Source organism: Archocentrus centrarchus, chromosome 4 (assembly GCF_007364275.1).
Source record: "Archocentrus centrarchus isolate MPI-CPG fArcCen1 chromosome 4, fArcCen1, whole genome shotgun sequence".
Lineage (NCBI taxonomy): Eukaryota > Metazoa > Chordata > Actinopteri > Cichliformes > Cichlidae > Archocentrus > Archocentrus centrarchus.
In genome coordinates, this window is record NC_044349.1 from 21,123,775 (window position 1) to 21,145,737 (window position 21,963).

The 21,963-nt window shown below is 37.5% G+C and overlaps 1 protein-coding gene across 1 annotated transcript in view; it reads left to right on the plus strand.

Moving 5' to 3' along the window:
- The first annotated feature begins 2,581 nt into the window (after positions 1–2,581).
- The window catches only part of agbl4 (AGBL carboxypeptidase 4), a 367,133-nt gene continuing 347,751 nt past the window's right edge, over positions 2,582–21,963 (plus strand). The window contains exons 1-2 of the mRNA XM_030727883.1: positions 2,582–2,699; positions 4,604–4,726. Coding sequence (XP_030583743.1) covers positions 2,666–2,699; positions 4,604–4,726 — 157 coding nt within the window. The 5' untranslated portion in view covers positions 2,582–2,665. The remainder of the gene's footprint in view (positions 2,700–4,603; positions 4,727–21,963) is intronic.

Genomic DNA, 21,963 nt, shown 5'->3' on the forward strand with positions numbered 1-21,963 from the left:
GAGCCTGTTTCCCGTGTTTTCATTTTTGCATGACTTGTTTCTTCATCGATGATGGACTTGATGTGTGGAAGTCCTCAGCTGGCCGGAGTAAAAAGGATTTCCCTGTACATGCTGGAATACAAATGTAGAAAAACACAGATTTCCTCCCCTTGAATACACATGTGCCAGAAAAAAAAAAAAAAAAAGGAAAAACAAAACAAAACAAAACAAAACAAAAAACCCAGAAATTCTTTGTGTCAGTTTTTTTTTTTTTCACAAAGCTACAAACGCTGACCTACTTGATCAATTTACAGTTCAGAAGAAAGACTATCTTTCTGAAAGAATGAAAAGCAGTGCTTGAAAATACCTTTGCTATGCCAAAGCTACCTTTCCCTCAGGTTTTCTTTTTATATGTTCTGCATTCATTTGTAATGATGAAGTGTGTAATCCAGTCACTACCAACTCACACTTAAAATAGCCACAATTTTTAGTTAAAGTTCTTCTAGATTCTCTTTAACCATGGCAGCGTTGTCTACATGTGAAATATGTTTTTATACGCGTGTGAATATACACTCTTGAGAGATAATTAAAATGTGAGAGACCACATGTTTGGAATGTACTTCTCTTTTGTGTGATTCTGGCTTATTAGAAACAAAGTGCACACTTACAACTTGGGCAGAAAGATGAAGGATTTCTTTTTTTTTTGTTGCTCTTTTTTCAACTTCTTCAGGCATTTTTAAGAGGACACATTATTATAGAATACAAAGCTTTAAAAGAAAAGGAAAGGCATAAAAAGATTTCATGCACCTTTACACTCTCCTGTAATATCACTAATGTGGATAGGCATTTAAATTATAAAACAAGCTTTATATCCTGTCCTGACTTCCACTGCAGGATACCATTATTTCACAACCATATATATTAATATAACAGTATACAGTAACTGTTATAATGTCAGATAGGTTTTTGGAATACAATTTTGTCTTTCACTAACTGATGTGAGGATCAGCCAGGAGATGTAGTTACACTCAATATCCCAAGTGCTTCAACTATAGAAGAGACAAGCCAGGATCTTATGGAACATTCAAATACTCCGATGCAGCCTCTCTATTTGATAAGAGCTGAGAAACAAGGGAACATGTAGCATATCTAATTCATTCTTCTCATGCTCCATAATTCAATTTCAATCTCTCTCCTGAAAATGAATGATTGTACCACCATAGAGCTCTTTAATTGGCATAGTGTTAAAGGAATGACATAGCATGGCGGACAGCTATTCAATTTTCAATTTTAACAAAATATTACACAGGAGCTCGGTATTCTCTTCCTGTCATCTGAGAAATAATCAGTCTGACCTATCTATTCAGTGGCCTGTTGATGCTTGACATCAAATACAGATCACACATGCACACAGGAGAAAAAAAAAATCATTGCCCTCTCTCTGGTCTTATTCATTTAGTCCTGTTACACACAGCTTATAACCTGAAAATTTGCAGCAGCCTGTATGCCTCTTGCTCCAGGAGTTGTGCCGCTGCTCATTTGATGTACTTAATCAGGTGCAGCCTTTGTAATGGGAAAGGAATAGGGCCAGGCTTGATTGGCCTTGATGACATCTCTGCTCCAATTGTCTAGAAAATCTCCAGCTTTAATCAATCTGCAGGATAATTCAGAATCTCTGGCTGCTGCTCGCAATGATTGGCTTTTTCTCTGAAAATACCTTCAAAATGAGGTTTATTTCAGGTATGACTGCAATAAAACTGAGGAGTGTGCAGTATACAGATTACTATTTAATTTGGAATGGAGGCTTGTCTAGTTTACTGATTCTTGTAGAATGTAAATGTTGCCTGTATACAATGTCAGTATACTTGTATGGATTGTGCACGGCAGAACACCAAAGGGTCCTGCAGCACGTGATCAAAACTACCCTGGCCTAACTGTCTATGGGAATCCATCTACCAAGCATCAGTGAGTGATAACAGTGAGGTGTGTGTACAGAGCCTAAAGGACACTCAAGAGAATACCCAGCATAGTTATAGCCTGTACATCATGCTGAAAAGCAGGACAAAAGCATCCACTGACATGGCATTGACTTAGGAGCAGTTTTTGTTTTTTCAAGCTGTTTTAATGACAAAATTGTGCATTATGTGTATGCATTACCACTAGCCTTTGCATTGATTCAGTATATTTGAGAAATGTGAAGATACCTCCTGATATTAGTGAACTACTTCATCCATATGTAATTAATAGGTCTCTGAGGTCAGCTGATCAATGCTTGTTGGCAGTACCTATGTTCAGGTTAAAGACAGATATTGTAAAGCACTTTTGTTCTTGAAAAAAGTGCTGTATAGATAAATTTACTTATTTACTAACTAATTGGCAATTCCGTAAATGAGCTTGATCAGCATTTCTGAGATGCACTTTTGTGTTTGTCCTGAATCAATCATATTTTCATAAATCGCAGTTTACTTTCATTATTTAATGATTTGAGCCCCCACAAACCAAATATAATTCAACACTCAACTTACGTACTCTTTGCACTGCCCAGGTAAACCGATTTCTTGCATATCTCCTGTGCAGCAGCAGCTCGCGGATGAAGGTGGCAGCGCCCCGTCCCGCTTCCTCTTGCTCCGTTGCCGTGGTAACTCCCAGAGAGCGTCGGCTGCTTTGTAGCAGATTGGAGAGGAAGATGGAGGAGAACACTGTTAGCGACGTCGACGCTGGTGTGTAAATATGAGCCTTAACCCCGCCACCCCTTCATTGCTATACAAGAAGAAGGAAGCGCGTGGTACCCTGTTATCTGACAATTATATGCGCGCGTGACTGGCTCGCCACGGGTCTCTATATTGAGCTAATGTTAAGTGTGCTAACCTCCTCCTAGCTAGCAGGTGCAAAAATGTAAACACAGTCCTGTCAGCAGCAGGCATGAGCTAGCTGTGCTGCTGTCGACTTTAGTCAACCAAATTATGAGCTGCATGTGAGTTTAGATAATTATTGGCATGATAACGTTAACCACTGCATAGCCGAGCAGTCGTGCAGGTGTAATGGCTGTGAAATTGTATTAGCTAGCTGTGTTACCGAGATTGTGTTGAACCTGCACTGAGCTGCTGTGGAGCTAATTTATTAGCTTGCTGTTGTACCTGAAGTTTCTCTTGGAGATGAAAAGCAGTTAGCCTCGTAAATGAAAGCCACAGTACGTGAGCAACTCTTAACAAATGGCAAACGCCACTGTAATAGGGAAAAACAAACAAACAAACCAAAAACATAACAAAACACTTACTAGAACCAAAAATATGTTTTTTTTGTCATGTTTATCGTATGTTTGTAAACTTAAACGATCCTACGTGCGAAAAGCTTTGGATTATCCAAACCATTATTGACGGTGGTTGTACCTCAGTAATGTAGAAATTAGTAATAGGGGTATTCAGTCTGCCTGTATACATGCGGGGAAAAGCGACGGAGTCAGATACTGTTATATAGAAATGCATTGTTTTTATTTACTGCCACTGCACTCCAGTGCTGTGAAAAAAGTATTTCCCCCCTTCCTTCCTCCCGTCTTTCTTTATTTATTGCATATTTGTCACGCTTACATTTTTCAGGGCATCAAAAATATTTTAATAATAGATAAAGGTAACCCCAGTAAATACAAAATGTCGTTTAAAAATGACGATTTCATTTATTAAGGGAGGGGAAGCTGTCCAAACCTGTCTGGCAATATGTGAAAAAGTCCCGCCAGCCCTGTCCCGCGTTGAATCATCAATTAACTATGATTAACCACATTTTTTGCCACACCCACAAGCACACATCATGCCATGATGTAAAGAAGCAAAGGAACAGATGAGAAACAAAGTCATCTATCAGTCTGGAAAGGGTTAATTTTTTATTGATCATCTGAAACATTTAAGTGTAACAAAGATGTTAAAAAAAAAAAAATAAAAAAAAAAACAAAAAGAAATCAGGAAGGGGCAATTACTTTTTCACAGCACTGTATATATAGAAATGTGGCGTAAATTTGCTATAGTGACTGTGGTATTGGGTGCAGAAAGGCAGATATTGTTTTTACATTTTACAAATTAAAACTAAATATAGTCTTGTTTTATAAACAAACCAAACAGTGGCACAAGAACACAAGCAATGGAAAAGAGTGAAAGTATTCACTCATTAAAATGCCATTTGTACACCACTAGTTCATGGCAAAGTAACCATGTGTTGAAATTTTCTTTTGAAATGCATAAGCCTCTTTACTAATACCAAGAAAGAAATAACAGAATAAAAGCAACACTTCTTATATTGTTGATGTTGCATGGAGAGCAACCAAACATCAAATATAGCAACAGCATTATGTTAGAACATTAGGTGTCCTTTTATTCCTTATAAACTTCTTTTGTGTCTCTCCATTTTACACTATAGGTCAACATTTTTTTGCCATTTGTAATAAGGGGTATTTTTTTTTTAAATACTGTTAATAACTACAACTGTGTTGTATAATATGAAATTTTCATATACGCTACAAACTAAGGGTTTACATACAGTAGTCTGGAAAACATTGTTAAAGGCGTTTTTTTTTTTTTTTTTCAGATCACCTTTGAGAAAAGTTAAACTCTACAGTTTTGCACTTGATTTTCAGGCCGTGAGGCTGCAGGAGAAGATGCCTTGGTGGGCAATGTGAACAAGCTGACAGTGAGTCCAACAGGATACTCTGGAACTCCACGAAAAGGACATCTGGTTTTTGATGCATGCTTTGAAAGTGGTGAGTAACTGGAAAACACAATATTTAACATTTTTATCATTAGAGGAGCGCCCACTTCTAAGGAAAAGCAAGACTTTCTTCTGCTGTTTGAGAGCTATTATTTTTGGCAGGTTCGTTTAACCAAAATGTCAGATAGTTGTTAAATCAAAATCTCTAATGGAAGCTCGCCACATTCTATAAATCACAACATTTCCTCCTTCTCCACAGCAATCCAGGTTGCCAGTGGTGGGTATATGCGCTGACATTTGAAAAAAAAAAGTTACAATTAGATTGTCATAAGATTTTGTGTTCAGCTAACCAAAATGTTACTGGTTGTCACTACTGCTCTAGAATGCTGACTGCAGTAACCCTAAAACTAACAATCAGTGGCTCAGCTTTAACTAGCTAGATGCTGTCTGAACATTTGTGTTACTTTTGTGAGGTGATCTTAATATTTGTAGCCTAAAACAACTTCAAAACTGACAGGCCTGTGTCCAGTGTTAGCCAGGATTTTGTAGCAATGTATTTGCCCTTGCTTTGTACCAGTCACATAGCTGAAATCTCTGAATGATAATAAAAACTTTGATGGACAAAGTGGTAACATATGACATCCATTATTTATGTTCTTATATTCTTGTATGGCTGGGACCAGGGCTGCAACGATTCCTTGAGTAACTTGAATAATTCAATTATAAAAAATCCTCAACACAAGTTTGTTGTTTCGATGCGTCGTTTAAACTCTGCAGTGCTCAGGTGTCACTGTGAAAGTGGAGCGTTTCACCGCAGTAGCAGCATTAAAGTTCTCTGTTGCTGCAATGGATTGCCTTCATTTGGAAAAAACTACCCTTTAAAACTGAGTGGATCATCGCCGACACTTTTTTCCATGCCTCCACTGCTCTGTACACTCTAAAAATAAACTAAAAATAGACCTGCACTAGAAACGTATTTAGGAGGATGCTTGTGAATACAAAGCATTACAACATTAAGCTCATGCAGCCCCCAGTTTTTCAACAAAAACACTGATAGCACAACAGCAGCAGTTGTTTTATGTGCAGTCTGTCTGCACATGTGCAGCAAGTTCAAGGAGGCGAAGCTGTTATCCAGACGGTGAGCTCAGGTGGAGCGAAAGGAAATGTTTTTCTAGCATCCAAAGCAGCAGCGGTCATTCTTGTAACCACTATTAAACCTTTGCTGGGAAACAGCTGGAATTCCTTCATCAACCACCTGATCAGCAACATGAAGAAAAGAGAACTTTGTAGCTACTCCATCACCGCTGTTTGTTTCACACAGTGTAAAATTTGCAGTTAAGCTATGGAAGTTATAATATGCAGATGAATAATACAAAGGTATTTCTTATCTGATTACTCGATTAATCAATGGAATAATCGATAGAATACAGGCCCTAGCCAGGAATGTGGTCAGTACACAGATTCTAGGCTCGTTGTATTTGCTACCAATTTGATTGACTTTGCAGTTTTGAACAAAAAAAGTTAGTTTTTGTTAACTCTAGAAAAAATGTTTTCCTTCACACCTCCTGGATTGTCTCCACTTCAGCTGCGCTTCTTTAGTGTCTCCTCTGTGTGTCAGCAAGAGCATAAACTACACCTGTGATCACTTCATCATTCTGTCTGTTATCTTCCATTTTGTCGAGAAAAAAAAAAAGAGCTTCTTTGTCTGATTTTTTTTCTAAAACTTTTTATCCACACACAGGGTCCTCACAGTTCAAATATCTTTTTGTTGTTGTTGTTGTTGTAAAAGTGGGTGAAATGCTGGCACTATCGATCCCTGAAATCTTTTCACAGTAAACTGGGCAACAACCCTGTTACACTCTTGTTTTTTTTCTGCCTTGCTTTTCCTTATCTAGAAGTTGAGAATCGATTTGATTTGCGTGTTTGACTGCAATCCTCTGACAAAGCTGCGATTTCTGCTTGTCCTAGTGCTAATCAGGAAGACCTAAAGAAGTTCCAAGATGCCATAATAACTGCAGACTTATTTTGATAACAATAGTGAGTGTTAATTTTAGGGGGGACAATTACATTTTTTGTTTATACTGAGGCTGCATTAAAGATGCCAGCAGTCTCTTTTCTTAAGCACTCAAACACACTGCAGAGCTTTAGATATTAAAGATGTTCTAGTTTAATTTTTTTTTTCACGAGTTATTGGTGTTTCCCTTTTTACACACAACTACTTGTTTACATTATATTAAGTTTGCATGTACATTATATTGCATTTAGCAGCATTTATATTAAATATTTAAAGCAAACCCACTCATTTGAACAGTCTGCTTTGTCATTCATGACCAGAGAGCACAGAATGTAAATACTGATGGCTTGGCACCTCCAGTACCATTATTTGGTGCTTGTCCATGTCCTTACACTTATGTAATTGCCTACGTTTTTGGGATCTTAAAGTTTTTACAATGCAAAAATAGAAGTTAATACATGAACTTTAAAACTGGGGTGTTTGTGCTTTACAAGCTAGATAACTTGTATAGTTCATGCTTAGATGTGGATGTATATGCATGTAGTACTTAGTCTTGTACAGGCTAAAGTGCTCTTTTCTCATTGTCTATATATATTATAAACATATTCTCTGTGGATTATGCAGAATACCTCCATATTGCAACACATTTTATATGTTCATCAGCTTTTTGCAGCTATGATAGTACTGTTTTGTTGTCTTGCATTTTTTACTTCACTCCATAAGTAATTTGGGCAGAACCGGGCTTTATATAAAAGTGACCACCCCTGACTGACTAACATCACCATCCCCAGAAAATGTTAAGTAGACTTAAACAATTGATCAATCGGTTACTGTTGTAAAATTTGGCAAAAAAAAAAAAATCACATATAGTTATTCGTTCAAACCTCCACCCACATAGAACCAAGCCATTCGAATATTGCATTACATCCACAAGAGGGCAAACCGATACTTGGAGAGACATACCTTTAAAGGTATTTCAAGTTAAAAATTTATCTTGAAAGATTTACATTTCAACGCATTACAAAAGTAAACAAAATACTTAGGTTAGGTCATATTTAATAGGCATTTGACACCCTGAGTAAGCTCTGCTGTGGAAAGCGTGGAACAGTAATTATCTTTTCCTCAGCATGAAATGGGAAGTAACAAACCACCAGGGACCAGCAGGAAGCTTTTATCAGTAGACTATTTTCTTTGTAGCTGAGGTAGGTTGTGAACTCTCTGCCATCATTACCACAGGGTTATTGTTGATTATTTTGGGTCTTAATAGACCCCTGTTGGGCGCAGCATCAGGGAATCTTGTATTTTTTTTAAGATTTTTTTTTTAGATGGAAGCTACAACTATATAGTTAGCTAATGTACGTTATTAGCCTATTGCTACAATGTACTATTAATTGCAATATAAAAAGAGGCTGAAAGAATTAGTAGAACAAAAAACAGAACCAGGCAAATATAAGACGTAACACAGTTTGCCTTTAATTTCTCAGCTCATATCAGTTCATTTGTTCTCGAATTACGGTAGGTTAAATCATTTATTTTCTCTTCTTGCATCGACAGCAGTGTGTCTGAAGTCTGAAGCCAGTAGAGTTGCGCTTAGGCCTACGCCAAGTACTTGTTCTGTCTTTGATTCACACACAGTACAACTTTGCAGTATTGCATGTGGATAGCGCTCCATTTGCCTCCTCAGCAGTTCTGGGTGTCACAGCTTTTGTGGTGGAGATTCAGCTATGCATTTTGTGCAGATCAGGAGAAATAAAGCCACTTTCAGTGCAGATTTGTTTTCCACAATTAATTTTCATAGTTGGATTTTTTTTTTAAATAATCAATTATATAATTGAATTGAGTCTAGGCATAAAGTAAGATGAAGTTAAATATACTCCCGAGCCCTTTGTTAATGGCCTTGGTTTCTGCTAGTAGAGTGGCATTAAAATGAAAATGAAGAACTGTATGTTTTCAGCACTGACAAGGTCCGCTTGTTAGACCCAGAAGCAGGCAAACATTCAAGCACCAAGTAGGCAGAATAAATCAGGGAACCAGCAGGCTCTCTCTGGGACTGAATCTCTGTGTGGAGATTAGGTTCAGATGGTGCTCAGATTGCATATTTCCACAGATAAGCCCATTTTGGTTTCTGCAGACTCAGATGAGCTTTAACTTCACCCTGTTTACGTTCTGTTGTCTGACTTTGGTGTCAGTGTCAATGTTGTTCTCCAAAGTTCATTCTCCGATGCACTTAATTTTCAGCAAACTGGAGGTCAGTTGATTACTAATAATTAAGGTGGGTTTTCTTCGGCTTATTCACAAGAGGAAACACAATCTTTTATAGACATATAGTGGGATAGATAAGGAAACCTTATCACACTCATGTGAAGGAGAGTACAGAAATTTTGTACCAGTGTGTAAACATGTTATATTAGAAGGATTTTGCTGAGATATCAGTGTGGTAATTGCCGTTTTTATAAATTTGCCTTTTTTTCCTCTGATGACATGGCCAGAGGAGCTCAGACATTGATTAATGGGTGCTGAGCTTCCTCACTGGGATCAGCTAACATATACGTATCTGTGGCTCTGGCTTCTGAATGATTTATGGAGTTGATATTAATCTTTTTCCAGTAAATGCATTACTAAAGTTAGAATATGGGATAAATTGATATTTGCCAGATAATCTCAAATTAATGCCCTGTTACTGTTTCATTTAATCACCACTGGTTTTAACAACATTACTTTAAAGTTAGACTTTAAAGTTAGACTTTATATTTTATAATTCTGTTTTCACAGAATACTTTACAAGTACATTTAAATTACTTTTCCATGAGTTAAAAATCTATGTATTTGTCTACAATCTCATGCACTTATCTTATCAGTAGTATTGAAAGTATATGTTCAGATTTACCAAAATGTGTTCAAGTTAATGGAATGACACTATTCATAAGTTCAGAGTCATCATTGACCTTAGGACAATACTGTTGTCTTTCTTAAAGGTAATAATACCTTAATGTATTTTTTATGGAGGCTATTTCATTGAAATTTAATAAAATAAAAAGCATAACAAAAAAATACATTGGTATTTTACAAACTCCTTAATTTATGTATGCTTGAGGTGTATTGAATATCAGATAAGAAATACAAATATAAATTTATAGAAATCTAACAGATGAAAAGTTCCCTTTGCCTCTTTCTTATCGCATAAATAAATAATAATAAACATAAACAAAGAAACGTAACACCATGGACCCTGTACACTGTTGCTAAGTTACTTTGTATTATACAAACAAATGACTCTTTTTCATTATTGTAAAATTCATCATCTGCTCTGGATAGCTCAACAGCCGTGAAACTGTTGAAATATTAACCTTGTATTCCTTCTTTTTTTGTTTTTGAATGTATGTTTATTATGTGGAAATTTGCATTAGGAGATCTTATTCGTAACATTTCTGAATATAAGAGAGCACAGATTAACTAAAAAAAAAAAAAAAAAAAAAAAGGTCTTAGATAAAAAAAAGCTTGAATGTTGTGGCAGAGAAAACATATGCACTTAAATTGTAAAAGAACAAGATCCAGTCCCTCATTGTTTAATTGTATTATAGGTTAAGGATGTTGAACAATAGCAAATGTGTAGGTTCACCTAGCCTGAGCATACCTACCATATTTTGTTTACAGTGGATTTGGTGCCTGTGTTAACACATTATAAGACAGGTTTTGTAACTAAAGAATAAGCAAGGCTTGTAAAATGAGCTGCTGGTTTCATATAGTCAGTCTGATATTTTTGATGCTAGTGAGGGAGTGAGGGGAAGGATATTGGAGACAAGTATATAAGCTCCTGCCACACATGTTCATTTCTCAAAGCAACTGAATGGGCCTTTTATGACAGTCTGTGTCTGTTTTACTTCTCTCAGACCAGATTGAATAGCTGGTATTTCCAGCAGATGTTTTCATGTGAAATTTATGCATACCTATTGGAAGGATCTTTGCCTGACTCCTGATGTTATCTGCATCCTGTGTACATTTCCATAAAGCACAGTTTTTATTTTGTTGTCTTCGTGTAGCATAGAATAAAATCTAATTGGTTTATTAAAATAGACACTGGTTATGTAAGCTGTTTGCCAAAGGTATAAAAACTAATTTACATTTAGATGAGGCTTAATTCACTTTGTTGTCTGTGCTGTGCTGATCAAGTCACTGATGGTCTACAGATTTACATACAGTGTGTCTCAGACAACAGGCCCTCTGACATAGAGTCATTCTAAACCATTAAATGCCTTTTACTGTACCATGCTTAAAATATGAACAGCATGATCATTCCCTCCACTATGCAGTAGAACTTCAGCATTATGACTATTTTCTTTCTCTCTGTTTTTTTTTTGTTTTTACTATGGAATGTAAAATTTGCCCAGTGTTATTAACACCCATATGAACATAGAGTTTTACTTACTGAGATCATCTTTTTTTATGTAGTACAGTAGGAAATAGAAAATTTTGCTAATCTGTAGACATTTAAGCTCTGGCCTGTTGTTGTGTATTGTGTCAAGTGGCAGAGATTCATGAAAGTGATAAAAGAAGTCTAATTGTTTTTAGAGTGAAATCCAAATGACATTCTTATCTTGTCTTGTCACATTTGTTTTGTCATACACTCCAACTGTTGACATTTTTTAACTAAGTCCCGAATTCTTTTCTAAATGCATCCTCGCAATGTCGCTGACTAAAGAGCCATCTGTCTGTACAAAGAATGACACTGACAGTGCAAGCCTATTGTTTTACTGCACCTCTGGACCATGCACCAGATGTAATTAAGTACTCATTGATTAGTCAGACCGCTCTCTGCTGACAATGACTTGCATGGTCAAAGAAATTCCCCAGTGGTGACAAGTATTTAATGGGGTCTATTGATAAGCACAACTCATAGACTTATCTGGCTTTACAGTCAATTCACTCAATACAATCCAACTTATATTGCAGACTGCAGAACAGATATGGATGCACTGCTACTTTTGAGAGTCACAACCAAAATAGTCAAGGCCATCTGATACTTTTTGACTTCATCATTTTTCCTGTCTGATATGTGAATCTTCTAACAACTTGCTAACCTAAGACCCCCCCTCTCCCCCCTCCCCTCAAAAAAAAAAAAAAAAGTTATTTAATGGCATGTCGATTTGTTGCAAAAAACAGTTTTCATAGGACTCTATGCAGTCTTGTGACAAATTAAGTACACCATGTGATAGCTTGTAGAATAACCTTTAGCAGCAATAACTTGAAGTAGTCATTTTCTGTATGACTTTATTTCTAACGTGAAGGAATTTTGGCCCACCCTTCTTTACAATGTTGCTTCAGTTCATTGAAGTTTGCAGGAACTCATTAAAACATAGATCTCTTGAGTTCCCACCACAGCATTTCAATGGGATTGAAGTCTGGACTTTGACTGCATCACATCCATTTTTTTTTTTTTTAGCCATTTCAACCATTGTTGTAGATTTGCTGCTGTGCTTGTAATCATTGTTCTGTTGCATGACCCTTTTTCGGCCAAGCTTTAGCTGTCAGACAGATGGCCTCACATTTGACTCTCTTGGTATACAGAGGAGTCCATGGTTGACTCAATGACTGCAAGGTGCTCAGGTCTTGTTGTTGCAAAGCAAGGCCAAAACAACACCCACCCACCACCATGCTTGATAGTTGGTATGAGGTGTTTGTACTGATATGCTATGTTTGATTTTTGCCAGATGTGTTGCTGTGCATTATGGCCAAACATCTCCTTTGTGGTTTCATCTGTCCAACAAACATTATTCCATTGATGGGATTTATACTCCTAGGAAGACTGTGTTGTTTTGTTAAGATACAATGCTCCAAAGAAACAAACTGCAAAAACTTGACCGTTCTTCCAGAAGCGCATTTGTGAGTCAGACACTGATGTTCGACGAGAAGGCCTGGCTCGCAGTCTCCATTTTAATTCATCCCAAAGGTATTCTATCGGGTTGAGGTCAGGACTCTGTGCAGGCCAGTCAAGTTCTTCCACACCAAACTTGCTCATCCATATCTTTATGGATCTTGAGTTTTTCACTGGTGTGTAGTCATGTTGGAACAGGAAGGGGCCATCCCCAAACTGTTCCCACAAAGTTGGGAGCATGAAATTGTCCAAAATGTCTTGGTATGCTGAGGCATTAAAGAGTTTTTTTTTCACTGAATCTAAGGGGCTGAGCCTAACCCCTGAGTACCACACTGGAATTCACTGAGCTCTTGAGTGCGACCCATTTTTTCACAAATGTTTGTAGAAGCAGTCTGCATGCCTCGGTGCTTGATTTTATACACCTGGCCATGGAAGTGATTGGAACACCTGAATTCAATGATTTGGATGGGTGAGTGAATACTTTTGGCAATATAGTGTATTTTCAAATGTACTCTTATCAGCATAACTACAAATACATGCACGATTTATCAGTCAAGGCAATGAATCTATGTTGTAAAGTAGGGAGTTTTGTTAGGATTTTAGCAATACCAATACTAATATAGATACTTATAATTACATTAATGCTACTCTTCCTACTTTGGTATAAAATAAAGTCTTAACAGCCATTAGAGTTGCTTTTGACACCACCATCATCATCTCAATTTCATGGTAACCAGGTATGAGGGTGTTTGAAGACTATGAGGAATACAAAATTTGATAATGTTTGCCTGGAGAGCTCCCACTAAATTTAAATTTAGGTCGTTGCTCTTCTACCAAGCATACATTAGGTGAATCAACTTGACTCCGGTTTAATGACAGATAGTAAATCTTGTCTCATTTTCTCTTATTTTCTGATTCAGAATGGGTTAGATTTAATATACAGGCACAAAAGAGTTGTCTATTTTGAGATAAGCCCTGACATTAATTTTTTTTATGTTTTAAACATTTATTAGTTATTATTCATTAGCAGTAAATGTTTGCCACTGGCCAGATGATAATTGCAGTATAAATCACAAGTAGAAAAATTAAGCGTTCCAACTTTGACAATATTGCTTTGATGAAATCTCAAAAATCTCTTCATGGAATTGCTCTAGATTTTAAATAACCCATTCTTAATAATTGATAAAGGAAGATTTTCTCTCTTTTTTAATAGTAAACAATAGTAAATAAAAAATTGCTGTAAGATCAATAGTAAGGATAGTGTGGAACAAAAACATTCCCTTTGTTCACTGCTGATACAGGTTTCCTTTTCTCATTTTGCTTTAAGTGTGTTTCTCTTTTCTTTTAGCACTAGCAGTGTGTTTAATTTGTTTGGCCATATCTTCTTCCAGAAACTGTCATGTTGTAGTGACCCTCTGAAAAGTGATTGATTAGAGTAACAACTAAAGTAAAATTCAGAAGAAAGAGGTAAAAATACAGCGCCAAAAAGAGATGGTTGGGAAAAGGACAAGAAATGAAGTAAAGAAAAATATGAGCACTTGGGGGTGGGGTGGCCGGTGGTCTCTAGCTGGTGTAGAGGGGAATGCAGTCAAGCTTGTCAGAAGATATTTATATACTCCAGAGTGCCCCATGAATCAGGATAGTTGAGTTTCCATTGATTAAAGAAGAGGAAAACGTTTTTACAATCAAGCTAGATGCTCAGAATGAGTGCCTTGGAGAGGCCTGAGTTTGCTGCAGTATGCAGCTCTGTGCTTCACCTCTTCTCTCTCACTGATGAAACAATCCAGAGGGAGAGGCAGCCCAGGGGAAAAAAATACATAATTTTTGTTAATACCTTTTTAAACTTGTTATCAACATGAGCATAATTGTGAGTTTAACGCTCATCTCCCCACACATGAACATTGTAGTGTGTATTGTGCTGTCATATGGCCTTTTAATGGTTAGATCTTTGACTTTTGTATAGCTCACCGACCTTAGAATGCTCTCTCTTATGGGCTTTCCAAAAGAAGATCTATTTGTCTGAGTAGGAGGGAGCACTCCTGACATCTGATGTATTGAGAGGCACTCCTAGTCTCTCTGTCTCTCTTACATGTCCTTGGCAGCGGAGAAGCTTCACTGCTCAAATCACTAAATGGCCTCTCCAGTTTTCCCTTTTAGCAGTTCTCTCTCCTCTCTCTTTCTTTTAAGTCAGGCGCAGAGTATGGAGATAAATTTGAGTTGTCTTGGGACTGTTGGCAAGACTATTGCTTTTGATTTATGCTATTTATTCGCCATTTGTATCCATAAGAAATTACTCGTTATTGTTAGTGTTTTTTATATTGTCATATTCGGTGACTTTCTTCAGGCTTCTAAGCTTTATTTCTTTTTTCATGTGATGTGAGTTAGGGTTGTTTTATATTGGCTTGACCCTGGGTTAAGTGTCCATCCAGCCTGTTGCCACAATGAAAACTTGCATGCAGTGTTAGTAAAACATTTATAATTTACATCTAAACTCACACATGTATCAAATAAATACACTCTTTTCATTTGGTACACCAGTTCAGTTGCTAGTAAATGCAAATATCTAATCAGGCAATCACATGGCAGCAACTTGATGCATTTACAAATGTAGACATGGTCAAAATGACCTGCTTAAGTTCAAACCGAGCATCAGAATAGGGAAGAAAGGTGATTTAAGTGACTTTGAATGTGGCATGATTGTTGGTGCCAGATGGACTGATCTGAGTATTTAAAAAAGTGTTGATCTACTGGGTTTTTCCCACACAGACATCTCTAGGGTTTACAGAAAATGGTCCGAAAAAGAGAAAATATACAGGGAGCAGCAGTTCTCTGGGAGAAATTGTCTTATTGAGGCCAGAGGTCAGACAAGAATGGCCAGACTGCTTCAGGCTGATAGGAAGGCAGCAGTAAGTTAATTAACTGCTTATTACAATCAAGGTATGCAGAACACCATCTCTGAACACACAACATGTCAAACCTTGAAGCAGATGGGTTACAGCAGCAGCAGAAGACCACATGGGATGCCATTTTTGTCAGCTAAGAACAGGAAACCGAGGCTACAGTTCACATAGGCTCACCAAAACTGGACAAAGTTTAGAAGATTGGGAAAATGTTGCTTGATCTGATGAGTCTCAATTTCAGCTGCAAAATTTATGGTCAGAATTTTGTGTAAACAGCATGAAAGCATGAATCCATTTTGCCTTATATCAACTATGCTGGCTGGCGGTGATGGTGTAATGGTGTGGGGGATATTTTCTTGGCAAACATTGGGCCCTTAGTACCAACTCAGCATTGTTAAAATGGGACAGCCTACCTGAGTATTGCTGTTGACTATGTCCATCCCTTTTATGACCATAGTGTACCCATCTTCTACTTTCAGCAGAATAATGTGTCATGTCACAAAGTGCAAATCATTTCAAACTGGTTTCTTGAACATTACAGTGAGTTCACTGTTCTCAAATGGCCTCAATGGTGACTACATCTCAACCCAGCAGAACATCTGGTATGTGGTGAAACAAGAGATTCACATTATGGATGTGCAGCTGAAAAATCTGCAGCAACTGCATGATGTCATGGACCAAAAACTCAGAGGAATGTTTCTAGCACCTTGTTGAAGCTATGCTATAAAGAATTAAGGCAGTTCTGAAGGCAATACCCAATAATAATGTACCTAATAAAGTGGACAGTGGTTGTATTTGTCACGATTTGGGGGTGCAGGCCGTGTGGCGTGGAAAGAGGTGAGGACCCAAAAGCAGGACGCAGGAGATGATGTAAAAAGGTGAACCAAAATGAGCCTTTATTATGGCAACAGAAAAAGGGAATAGCAAAATAAACTGGAGCAGCAAAACAAACAAAAAACCTACACTGGAAAATAACTACGGAGGTCTGGAGAACACAGGGAACCACAGCCACAGGACAACAAGACTCTGACATCTGACCAGGGCAAAACTCAGACAATAAATACACAGAGGAAATGAGGGGTGAGTGGAAACAGCTGGGGTAACAGGTGAACAGAATAACACTAACGAGACTCAGGGAGGTAAAGCAAAACACAAGCACACAGGATAAGGAACTGTCAAAATAAGACAGGAAGTAACCCACTATGGTACACACAGACTTGACACATAAGGAGACTGGCACACAGAGGGAATCTAAACATGACTCAACAGAATCCAACAACTCCTAAGCTGACAGCAGACAGGGAACAACTGAACAGGGAAGACACAGACACCTGAGACACAATGAAGAAAACCACCAGCACACAAGAACACGGGGAGACAGATACACAGAGGAGCGCAGACACAGGAGCATAAAGACACAGGAAGATGGGAACCCAGTAAAATCAGAATAACCTATAATTAACTAAAAACCAAAACAATACAAAACAACTGAGGAACTAGACTGTAAGGAAAATTAAGAACACTAAGAACCACTAAGAGAACTCAAAATGCAGGGCCACTGGGCCAGGATCATGACAGTATTTAAGTCTGAATGAGTCAATTGTAAAGATAAACCCATACATAACCTGTGTGATCCTTCTCTGATCCTTGCACTGCAGATCTCTGAGATGAGCTCTATATTGCTTCTCAGCCCATATAGAGAATTTTAGCTCATTGTTTTGGTTTTCTCACATGCAGTTTGGCTCCTTCAGTTTATTCTCATGGCTTTAATCAGTATTGTTTCAAGAGTTAGCCACAGCTATTTTAAGCAGAAAAGTGCCAAAATTCCACTGTAAGCTATCTGCTCAGCAACTAACACTAGACAAAGTAAGTTACTAGTCGGAGTAGAGTGAACAGTAGGCTTAAACGGATGGACACTCACAACTCCACAACAAAGCAGCTGTGACTGGCTATCTTTTATATATGTAAAAAAAGAACTTGCTTGCATATTAATTTAAAGGTGATAACATGTCAGTGTTCTGCTGTATTTTATTTTGAACGTCTAAGCAGAACAAATGCTAATAATTTACAAATCTGCCTTTAACACATGGCTTCATTGAGGCTTGACAGAGTTTTTGCAATGCAAAGTGGTATCAGTAGCACTGAATGAAATGCAGAGTGATAATCCTGTCTGACATTTGGGCCTGTTGCATATGGCCACGTCTAATCACTAAGTGAACACATTGGCTCGGTTTTGCTGCTCAGGAAGTACTACAAACAACCTCAGTGTTTTGTGAGTTAATTGTTGATGGCTCTGATTTGAGCTACACATGGCAGGCCCAGCCACTTGCACATTTATTCAAAATGTCACCAAATGCTAGCAGCAGTAAGATATTTGTAAAAGTTTCAGTCATGACAGGATTTGATTATCAACTGTATACACGGTGTGGCTGTGAGATTTGAAAAGTCTGAGGGGAAGAATATTCAGATATTGTTGTTATATGAAATGGTCTCTTTGTAACATTAAAAATTGCATTGTTGTTACTTCTGTATTGAAGAAAGTGGTGGGACCCAAACAGGTTTCACTTTGTTGTTGTTTTTAAAATCTAGCTCTAGGCTATTTTGTGTTCTAAATGTACTTTGTAACATCACTATTCATTGGCTCAGGGCCTGCCTCTAGCATCATGATACAAGTGTGTCGTAAGTAAACATTACTGCAACCAGATTTCTGCATTGCACAAGTGGTTCTCGCGCACAAGGCCCCGGTGATTCATCCAGTAATTCATTTCCAAGCAATTCCTAACGCCATAAACACAGTTTCAGAGCAGGCGTCTCATTTTTCATCCAAGGCAAGACGGTACAGTTTGGGAAAATGGCAAGGATTTGTAATGCTTTACCACTTCATGTTTTTCAAGCTGCCTGTATTTATTCTGCTGATTTATTTAGAAAACCTCTCTCTGAGATGAGCTTCATTGATGTGCCAGGGTTTGTTTGATAACACATATTCATGTTCAGAATATAGTTATACAGTGAAGGATGAAATACTCACAGGAGCAGAATTCTGAAAGAGTATATTCTGGTTTGAGTCCATGCAGCTATCCTGTAGGTCTGCTGCTCAAAGTAAACAGTATTGAAAATTCACTCCTTGTGGCCAGTGCTCTTTGGCCAAATGCTTTTTTGAGGATTGTTTTAACATGGACAATTCAGATACCTCTTATTAGTGAATGTGTTGGAGTCTGCCATAGTTTTCAGAGAGACTTAAATATTTATCATGTTTTTATAGTCACTCAGATGCTCATCATAAAAGATATAGTGTTCTTCTTTCTCCAAAATTCTTACATACATTGCCTGCTATTTGCATTGGACTCAAAGGTATATTTTACATATGTATTAAAGGAAGGACAAGCTAATAGCAGGGAAAAAAGGGACTGAGGAAGAAAAATGTGGACAGAGAAGGTAAAGCTAGGTCAGTCACTTGTACTGAGTCACAAGTGACTGACCTTGTACTGAGTCACAATATTGACTCGGTTTACCGTTTTTCGGTTGATTCATCTTAGTGCTGTTTTATTTAGTCCTGGATGACCTGTTTTTCTATTTGAAAACAAATGTATTAGAAATAAAGTTAAAAAACAAAGTTGAACCCTCACTTGTAGTGGTTCTGAATAAAAATTAGGATGACAGTATTATTGGCAAGCATTCATACATTTGTGTGGTTCAGAACTTTGAATTTGTCTGCCCAAGTGATAACTAGGGATAGGGTGAGATGAAAGCAGATGATCTGCTGTGACAGCTCCTAAAGGGAGCTGCTGAAAGAAGGTGTTTCTCTGTTTTTTTTTTTTTTAGTAATTCATCCAAATGGATGAGGGAGTTAGGTGTGTTGCCACTTTGATTTATAGGTATCCCAGCATAGGCACATATAGCTTATTGCTGTTTGCTAGGCCTTACCTCTGCTAATTGGACTCACTGAACTGGGAATCTCCGCCGTGTTTGTACTGTTGGTACCATTTTAATAGAATTATTAGACTAATATTATGGTGTGGTTCAGACCTTCCAACAAATATATATATATATATATATATATATATATATATATATATATATATATATATATTACTTAGCACTAATTAGCAGTGTTTGTATGATGTAGCATTCTAACTAAGCTAACCAGCATTACCTGATAACTTAGCACTTTGCTCTTGTGTCCAAATTTAGCTCTAAACACCAACATGGCGCCGACCAAAATGCTAATTTTGAATTTTAAGTGTGCATATTCCAAAACCAATGGGACATCAAAGTGACTCTGTCCAGGTTTAGAGTCTATGACTCTGCTGAAACTTTATTGTGAAATATTATTATTATTTTAAGTTTGTTTCTTGTCATATCGTGAATGAAAATCAGATATTTAATATCATTTTAGCATCACTCTCATCCTTACATACTTTGAAGCAAATTATTTTTTACATGCTTAATCGTTCCAGGTCACCAGCTAATCACTGACTTTGCCTGTCTGTTGTATAGTTCTGTAATAAAGCTGCAGCCTGTAAAACCAAAACACTGACTTGTAAGACACTAAAACGAATCATAAAGGTAAGGGGAACTACAGGCTGGTGATAATTCATGTTCTCCCCGGGTGGCTTCTATCAGTTTACGTATAGAAATTTGACCCATTGTTCACGTAAAAATAATTGAGTGCACTTTTAAGAGACATCTGTGTATTTTTAAATCTTTTTAAAATTTGTTGGCTATCATTACCTGTATTAAAATCAATTTAGGATTATAGGAGAGGATTATAAGAGAAGAACAGAAGAAGAAGCAGTATTTAGAGACACTTCTTAAGTTATTGGGCTCTGTTGTAATTGTGAGAATTTGTCTTTTTTGATACAGTATGATATTAAGTATACAAAAAACTGAAATAGATTTGACTATTGAATCTGATTTTAATAACTGCAACCCAGTCAGCATATTACCAGAGGATTTCCAAGTGCTTCAGTTCTTGAGGCTTCTGTCCCATACTGCTCATTTTGACTGTAACCACCCCAGAGTGCTAAGATGCAAATATATTTGAGTCCTCTCTTTCTACTTCGGCTCCCTCCAGTTATCATATCTGAATCATGAAGTTGGCATCATCCAGAACCTCCTGCTGTGATGGAGAAACTTCATCCTGAAAAGCTCCCTGCGCTCTTCTTTTCTGATGAATTATGTCTAAATGAAATTACCTAATTATGTCTGGTAATCTCCCATATCCGATTCTATGAAAAGGGATTAGTTTGTCATTGGATGGATTTGGTTTTATGGTATATTCTAGAAAAAAAATATTTATGTGATTTACATATATATTTATTTTTTTTCAATATCTGACTAATTTAGATATATTTATTAATTTCTTGTAATTGCTTGATGGTTAAATGCAGTGCCTGAAAAAAAAATCCTTGGTCTTCATCCAAGCCTTTTGAATGTTATTCAACACTGCCGTTCCTGTGTTTTCATTTTTTCATTTTCTGTCCGTTCTGACAGTAGCTGCACTCAGTCTAATTCCTAGACTGAAATGCTGTCCCACAATGAGAGATTTCCTCTGAATTTCTCCAAATTGTAAAAAAAACAAACAAACCCTGCACACACCACCAGAGACATCCTCTTTCTTGTAATGACCCACCGCTTGGTTGACTCTGACCATTTCACCTTTCAGCCTGCTAAATGTGGACTGTTAACACATAACAGTGAACTGATCTGGCGAATAAAACTAACAACAACAAAAACCCCCCAGACCCCTGGCCAAATAAATTATAAAAGGGAATCTGGACATTACAGATAGAAACCGTCCTTTCTTAGAACAATACAGCCAACTTCAGGTCAAGGTCCATTTACTGACATTTACTGCCTTACTGGAAGAAAACTATCTTTTTGGAGGCCAGCACACTTTTTTTGCCTGCATTTTCAATGACCATGGTTCATATTTGATTTTTTTGCTGACCTATTGGTTATTGGCAAGTGATTTCTTGCCTCTCTTGTTTCCCTTCTTTTCTTGCATCGGCTCCCCGTGTTCCTTAACTCATTACAGAGCAATCAGCCCCAGGCGTTGAAGTGTGCACCCAGAGGGAGCAATAACTGTAAATAAACACTACTGCAGGCTCTCTGATAACATGTTACCAAGATGATAACAGCCCTTCTTAGCAGGCCTATTGACCTTCTCCTTGCCTTAGGCTTGCAAAGGACTCCTCAGCTCCCAGTGCTTTTTATCTCAAAACCCTCCTCAACCAGTGGAGCTATTACTAAGGAAAAGAGGAACAGAAGGAGGGAGCTACAATAAGAGAAGAAAAGAGGAGAGGGAGGGTGCTTTGAGACACAAAACAAGATAGAACAACAAAGAGATGACCTGGGCAGTTATCCCTTTGCCATTGCTGCTGCCCGCTCTGTCTGTCTCCAGCCTTTGTAGGGCTCAACATAATTAACTTGTTAAAAGATAGCATGAAATTGGAACAGACTTGCATTCACTCAGTGACCACTAACACTGAGTACACACTACA